An 8,075-nucleotide genomic window follows, 5' to 3' on the forward strand; every position below is an offset into this window, starting at 1 on the left:
TAAATAATTTTTACTACTTATTTACACGTGAGCTAACGGTTATTGTCGCACACTTTCAAAAGTGTTGTCGAACAAAAATTGTGTATAATATCAAGTCTATTGTTATTAGTACTGAATGCAAAAAATAGAAAAATAACGGTTTTTACAGTTTCATTTGTTTCGTAGGGGGACCGCCGTCGTCGGTTTCATTTCCGATTTTTTCTTGGAAAATTGTTTTCGGTTGAGTGTGTTTGTATGCAGGCGTGACCCAATACGGATTTTCCGCGGCCTCCTTGGCGTATTTCAATATGGCTTCACGAGGATCTTGTTCGTCGTTGATTCTTTTACTCAAACCCAAGTTTCTTATGACGTACGAGCTCAGCGTGCCGCCCGAAGATGCCACTCGACCTCCAGAACCTTGAGAAATGGGTAAATCGGGTCGTCTCGATTTGACGGGATCCAATCTGTCTTTTTCTAATTTTTTCTTCGTCGTCCTATGCTTTTCCGTTCTGTACAATGGTAAAACGTGTGGGGAAATAATTTGCTGAGTGGGTACAACTTCGATTTGTTTAACTTTTCTTTTCGTTTTAAATGCGCACAATTTGGCACCCCTGACACTTTTATCGTTGCTGAAATACACTTTAATCGTACCGTTACCGCACCCGACAAATATTTGATTGAGTTTTGGATGCCATAGAGTATTTACAACGTGAGAATTGGCAACATCTATTTCAATCACTTTATCAAATGTATTCGTTTCGAAAAAATGTAATTTACCAACGGAACAATTTTTTCTAACAGATTCTCCAGTTAATACTAACGAGTCGTCTGGGCTGAAAACACAATTGGTGCTATCGTATCTAGAGTACAAGTTGGAAACTTCTCTCAACGGTTTCTTAAACGATCTGAAATCCCACAGTTTTAATGTTTCGTCATTAGATCTAGTGGAAATTAAATTGCCAGAATATGAAAAATTGATGCAAGAAATAGCATTTCCAGATTGATGAGCATTTCTCAATAAATGCGAGGTATTGACAAAGAGTTTTCTATGGTCCCACATTTGTATGGAACCATCAGCGCAACCGCAGGCGATAAAATTACCATCTTGACTGTAACAGCAAGAAGTCGGAATTGCTTTGAGACCATTTGCAGCTTTTACTTTCATTAAACTGAGATGCTGTGTGGGTTTTTTTACATCCCACAACCTGCATGTGCCATCTTCTGCTGATGTTAAAAATTCACCCTTAGTTTTAGGGTGCCAAGATCCACAAGTCAATGGAGCAACATGTCCCTTTGTTCGAGCCATATCGCTTAAATATTGATCACCTTTGACACATTCAGCTACCTCAAAACCATCCCTGTCGAGAACTTTGGCCTGTGACATACCAGACACAACCAATATCATTTCTCCAGTACATGAATATTTAATGGCTTTGATCGGATGATTTTCACAAGGTGTCAACGATCGAAAACTTCTCATGGATGAGTCCATTCCGGCAAAATCCCAAAAACATACTTGGTAATCAACCGATCCAGACACAAGCCTAGAACCGGATGGTTCTGCAGCCAATGCAACAACAGCTTTATTTCCATGTTCCATAATAGTCTCATGGCTTGCTGGGATTTTTTTCTTAAGAGATATTTCGGATTCATCTTCAGAATCTGAATCACTCTCATTTTTTTCCTCGCTAAAATAAATAACAACACAAATTTATGATTATTTTCATTAGGAACTAGGACAAGTTAGTAAATTATTCTTACCTGTCGGCATTGTTTGAGTCTAATTTTTTTTTGACATTGTCAGTGACTGAATCTGAATTTTGTTTCAAATATTCTTCAGGTATACTAGGACCTATTTCACCTTCATCATCATCATCATCAGACTCTTCCTCTTGATTTTCAGGTTTGGGAGGTATTATATTATCTTTATTATCTAAAGCCAATTTAAGCATTTCTTGAACATCAAATTTTTTAGCTTTTTTTTGTCCGAAATCGGTAAATCCCATAACCTTGTTGATTTGTTCGTTAACTTCATCGACATTATCGTCGATTTTTGATTTGTTATCACCGAATGTACCAAATCCCGATGTGATTTCAACGCCATTTTCCTCGTCAATTTTTTTAGCATTTATCGATTTCGTTGAAATTTTACCAAAAACGATTTTTTGCTTATTTTGATTCATGATTAAATATAAATAATAAAAAAAAGTGAAAATTTACACAACGATTGCAAACATATTTATTTTTTTCTAACACATTCGCGACGGTAATTTTGTCGACAATCGTAGTTTCGCGACAAAATCTAAAACCACGTCATATAGTAAAAACGACATTTCAGTTTGCGGCAATCAGTTTATGCTCAAATATGTCGGAAGTAGAACGGAAATTTTTATAAAATGTACGTTAAAGTTAAGTGGAAATGTGCTTTTATATTATTTATTGTTTATATTTGTGAATTTGTGAATTGTATATTTGAACAAAGGCATTGTAATCATCAACATCCCAAAGATCATGAGGTAAATTATTAATTTTTTTTTAAACAAATCAAAATTATTAAAAATTACCAAAATCACTTTTTCAAAAAAAAAAATTTATATTTCATAATTTTCATGTATTAATTAACAAGTAAAAATTTAATGATTAACAAATTAAAGGATTAAACCGTTAGATAGTTTTTTTTAAAACAAAATTTACACAATTATTTTACAAATTATTTTAATAATTATTAATTACTTGACAGATTTTTTCAAAAAAACATTAAATAACTGTCAAAAATTACAAAAAAAAAAATTTTTTTTAATCTATGCTCATGCTTTATTATTAATATTATCATTATTAATATTTTAAATGTTTAATTAATGTTCATTTTATTGTATTTTGTGACAATTGATCGAAACAATGTCGATTATGTTACCTTCTTTTTTTAATTTTACCCTGTCAAATCATAACTGTCATCTTTTTCTTTTTTTTTTTTTAAATAATTTATCTCGCATGAAAATTGTTTTAGTTTATTCGTCTGCAAACATTAAATTGTTGTCTGTTTTGTAAAAATACTTACATGGACACCATGTTGATTTGATTATTCGTTTTAAGAGTTATCGAAACTTGCATTACACCCCCCCCCCATTTTGAAAACATTATAATCTCATTAATTGATAAAAAAAAAAAAAAAAAAACCATTTTAAGAAATCTATACATATTTTTTGAATATTTATTCACAGTTGATGATGATAATGTCAATTTTTTTCTTTAATTTGTATCGAAATGTTAAAAATGTGAGTTGTGTGTGTGTGTGTGTTTGAGGGTATCGATATTCAGGATTGATATTATGTGTTTGAGTTTAATCGAATGATATAACATACAATAACTCTGATGATTTTAATTCGAAAACAAAAAAGAAAAGTGTATTTGCATGAAATGTTTTTTTTTTTTTTTAAATTCAATAGAAGGAAGGGGTCAACACATTTAAAAATTTGCCCCAGGCATGAAATAGCATTTAAAAACATTTTTCATTTAACCATTCTTCTTCTTCTTCTTCATCTTCTTCTTCTTCGTCTTCTTCTTCTTCTTCTTTCACGTATAAATATCTTTTGTTTAACTTGGTTGTATTTAAATTATCATGTATCATAAAAAAAAATTTCCCACGTCTATCTCCACGTTCATCTCTTTCATTTTCCCCCAATCAAAAAAAATAAAAAAAAATTTTTTTTATCTAATACTTTCATTTATTCGACGATAAGAATTTATTATTATTATTATTTTCGAGAGATAAATGATGATGATGATGATGATAAAATATTTAAAGAATTGTTGCTGGAGTAAAAAAAAAAAAATGTCGCGAGTGATTCCAGTGGTTTTTTCTACGAAAATAACGTTGATAAGAAAAAACAAAATTAAACGAACTGGAAAATTGTGTTCTCTCTTATCATTCCACGGGGGGGGGGAGGGAGGATATTACGTCACACCGAAAAATACATTTTTAGATTGTTGTAAATGAGAAAAGGTAGTGGTAGTAGTAGCACGACTACTGACTGATAACAGATAATTAATTGTTGTGTAAGGTTTAGATTGTTTGTTGGGGAGGGGAATAAATACTTTGAAAATTGGATTGTTTGTTTGTTTTTGTACTTTTCCGAGTTTTCTTTTCTTTAAAATTTTCCACAAACATTCCGTCGTTCGGGGAGGGGGGAAGGGGAGGATGCCGCGAATATTGTCTTATCGAAAAAATTTTTTTTTTGTTATCAAAAATTTTATCATCGATCAATGATGAAAAAATGTTATTGAACTGTGTGGTTGTTGTTGTAATAATGGGAAAAAGGAAAGAGAAATGATGATGATAATAATAATAATAATAATAATAGCATTTATTTATTGTAATCACGGCGATGGTGATGATTATTATTATTATTATCGTTAGGGAAAAGAAAGTAATTTAATTTATCAAGGTGAAATTTAGGTTCGTATGTGATTGAGCGAGCGAGCGAGCAAACCAATGGAGTGTAATAAAAACTCGTTTACTATTTATTCGAAATTACATAATAACAAACGAATTTGTTTTTGTTTTCATTTAAAAAAAAAAAATTAAATTATATTTTTTCTTAAAAGAAAGAAAGAGAGGGAGGGAGGGGGCGGTTGGTGTGAGGAAGGGGGAGGAGGTTGGTTTAATTTTGTAGAAGACAAAGTTGAAATTATTTCCATTGAGGGGAGTCTCTTTCTCTCTCATTTCGGACTCTGATAAAGTAATCATCATCGACGTTTTTCCCATTTAGAGTAATCGAGATATTGGTTTCGATAAAATCAATCGATTAGTTATGATCGAACGGAAATGATTAAACACACACATAATGTCGATGATGATGATGATGATGATGAAAAATATTTAAAGTTTTTTGAACGTGATCGTTGATTATGTCCCCTGCGTCACTTGGATTCCGTTTAGGTAGGGTTGTTGTTATATATATGTAAATGTTATCATTATTATTTTATAATATTATCATTATTATTTTGTAATCCTTAACGATTAGCGAGGAAATCACACAACGATGATGGCTTTTCGATTTCGGTTCTCCAGCCGGTTTTTTTTTTTTTTTGGAGGTTGACCCTTTATTCCTAACGTTTTCAAAAATCGGAATAATATTTACGCGAATCATTATTATTATTATTATTATCATTATTATTATTATTTAAATTTTATTGCTCGCCGTCAAAAAAAAAAAAGAATTTTCGTAACGGTCAAATTAATATTCGTGAATGAGTGAGTGAAAGCTTTGGCGAGATTTTTTTTCTTTTTTTTTTATTGTGATTATCATCATCATCATCATCATCATCATCATCATCATCATCATCATCATCATCATTATTATTTTCACGGCGTTTTCATTGTTAATAATAATAAAATTTTACAGACGGTTAATTGTTTATTAACGGTCGCAAAATCACATAATTGATAAAAAAAAATTTTTTTTTATTTTTTTCACTTGTGTGTAAATCGAAAGCGGAAAAAACGTGAAAAAATACATTTAAAAAAATTTACTATATTATTATTATTATTGTTATTAGTCGATGAGATTTTTAACTAACGGAACAATTAAGTAACAATAATAGTAGTGGTGGTGGTGGTGGTAGTTGTAAATGCTAACTTCCGTGAAAACGAAATACCCACGCGAAGAGGGGGTGTGTCAACAACAATAAAGGAGGACACGGATGGAAATGAGGACGAAGAATTTAGCATAAAGATGGAAGGGTTGAGAAAAAAGACAAATGTACCATCCAACTGAGGAAGGAAGGAAAAGCGTGGGAAAAAGATTTCAAACGTGTGAAATTACCTAAAAACCAAAAAAAAAAAAAAAAAAAAAAATTGGAAACGCGAGAAGAAAGGATCAGCATCTTTCACTTGACTATTATAAAAAGGATGAATTAAAAACGGAAACGGAAAAGGATTCGATCAAAATGAAAGATTCGTAAATAAAAATAGAAACGAGGAGGAGTCGCTGGATAACATGTGTAATAATGATGATAATAATTGTATGGAAAAAAAAAAATTTCGAATCAAACGAAAGTTATTTGTTAAAATGTTTCGTAATATCATTATTATCATTATTTTTGTATGGAAGGTTAATGGAGTTTAAACGGGTTAAGGTTTAAGGTTTTTCTTATTTTTCTCTCTTTTCTTATTTATCTTATTTTATCACCCGTTCGAATAATAATTTTGATATAAGCTATCAGACGAGTATTTATTATTATTATTATTATTATTATTATTATTATTATTATTATTATTATTATTATTATTATTATCATCATTATTATTATTATTATTATTATTATTATTATTTTGCAACTCGTTTGAAGTTTTTTTTTTACGGTTATTTTGGTCGTTGAACTTGCAATTTTCTGTTTTTTTTTTTTTTTTTTGTTTACGATTTCCTTACCGGGAGTGTGGATGCGTGCGCGTGATCACATGAATTTACTACGTCATCGTTTAGGTAACAAAACAAAAAAAGTCAATTGAATTATCGATCGTAGTCATAAAGTAATTCTTTGTAAATTTTTATAAAAATGAATCGATCGATTGATTGATTGATTAGGGAGAATAGAAGGGGGGGGGAAATGTTTTCCTCAAGCGACGACAGGTAAAATGGAAGTCGTTAATGATTTACAATGTCGAAACGGTTTTTAAAAATTTTTTTTTCTAGAATAATCCATCGAAAAAAAGAACAAATGAGATTTCACTTTCTTGTAGTTTTTTTTTTTTTTTTTTCTATTTAATTTCGACATTTTATAAGAAAGAGGTCATTGAAAGTTTTTTTTAATATAAAAAAATTTAATTCCTCGGACGAGGATTCGATTTCAGGTATAATTTGTTTTTTTTTTTTTTTTGATTATTTATTAATATCATCTGCTACACGAGAATCGATGAGAAGAGGAAAGGAAGAAGAAGAAGAGGAAGAGGAAAAGGAAGAAAAAATGCTGGAAGGAAAGGAAAAAAAAAAAAATGGCGATGATTTTTCATTGAAGTCAGTCGATTAAATTCATCGTAATTAAAAATGGCAAACACTTGAAATCGTATTATTAATTTCGAAAGGGAAAAGAGAGAGAGAGAGAGCTTTGAAGGGCCTCGAATGGGGGAAATGTTTAACAAAAATCGGTTAAATCACGGAAAAGGTTGGTTGTCGTTGTCGGTTTGTCAATCCGATACCCGAATTTAGGGGGTCTTAATCCGAAGAGAGGGAGGGAGGTAGGTAGGGAGGAACGTGGCAATTGCGGTTGTTCTGTGTCGAAGAACGTTTCGATTGAGGTCGCAGTAATGTAAACTACACAACGAGACGCAAATAAATGAGCGAGAAAGGTCAAAAAAGTTACGGGGTTCAATGGGTGCCGGTTAAAGTCACGACAATAACATGATAGTACCTAGGAAAGACGAAGAAAAGTGGTGAGATGTGCGCGTGTGTGTGTTTAAAATTACGTGAAATTCTTGTCCGGGTTAAAGGGGGGTAGGGGAAAGGGGGTAGATGGTGAAGCAAAAGGAAAAGTCGATGTTTTCAACGAGAGAAGGATGATATGCAGGTACGCACGCAGAAGCAAGAGTCTCTTCTTGGCTCCCATATCAGAATATCATTACGACGTCTAATTAATTACGCGCGTGCGTTCGTTCGTTTTCCTGTTTCCGGAATGTGTGTGTGCGTGTGCGTGTGCGTGTGTGAGAAAAAAAAATGATCTTAAACTTTTTGTTTTTGTTTTTTTCACGAAATCATTTCGAAATTTTTTTTTTAAATTCATCATCTTCATTTAAAACAATGATTTGTGTGGATTTTCCATCTCTCTCTCTCTCTTTTTTTATTCGCACGCGTTTTCTCTCTTTCCGTCTTCTGTTGTCTTTTACTTTAATTATTCGTTACGTAATTAATGACGTTAATTTAATCAGAATGAGATTTTTTTCTCTTTTCTTTTCTTTTCTTCCATTTTCTTCTTCTTTTTCTCATTCCCGTAAATTTGAAAAATCCCGATAATGATGCAAAAGGTTCCCCGGGGGTTCTTTATTTTTTTTGCTGACAATGTTATGAGAAGTGCGTACTTGTGCCACGACGAAATCGAGA

At 31.6% G+C, this 8,075-nt stretch overlaps 1 protein-coding gene across 1 annotated transcript; it reads right to left on the reverse strand.

Moving 5' to 3' along the window:
- Nucleotides 1-142: 142 nt before the first annotated feature.
- On the reverse strand, nt 143-2,162 carry Phum_PHUM516260 (uncharacterized protein; the record flags this gene model as incomplete). Its single annotated transcript, XM_002431195.1, has 2 exons — nt 143-1,667; nt 1,741-2,162. 2 exons carry the CDS (start codon nt 2,160-2,162, stop codon nt 143-145), a joined length of 1,947 nt encoding a protein of 648 aa, XP_002431240.1.
- Nucleotides 2,163-8,075: the final 5,913 nt, after the last annotated feature.

The sequence above is a fragment of the Pediculus humanus genome, genomic scaffold, assembly GCF_000006295.1.
Source record: "Pediculus humanus corporis 1103172108281 genomic scaffold, whole genome shotgun sequence".
Classification (NCBI taxonomy): domain Eukaryota; kingdom Metazoa; phylum Arthropoda; class Insecta; order Psocodea; family Pediculidae; genus Pediculus; species Pediculus humanus.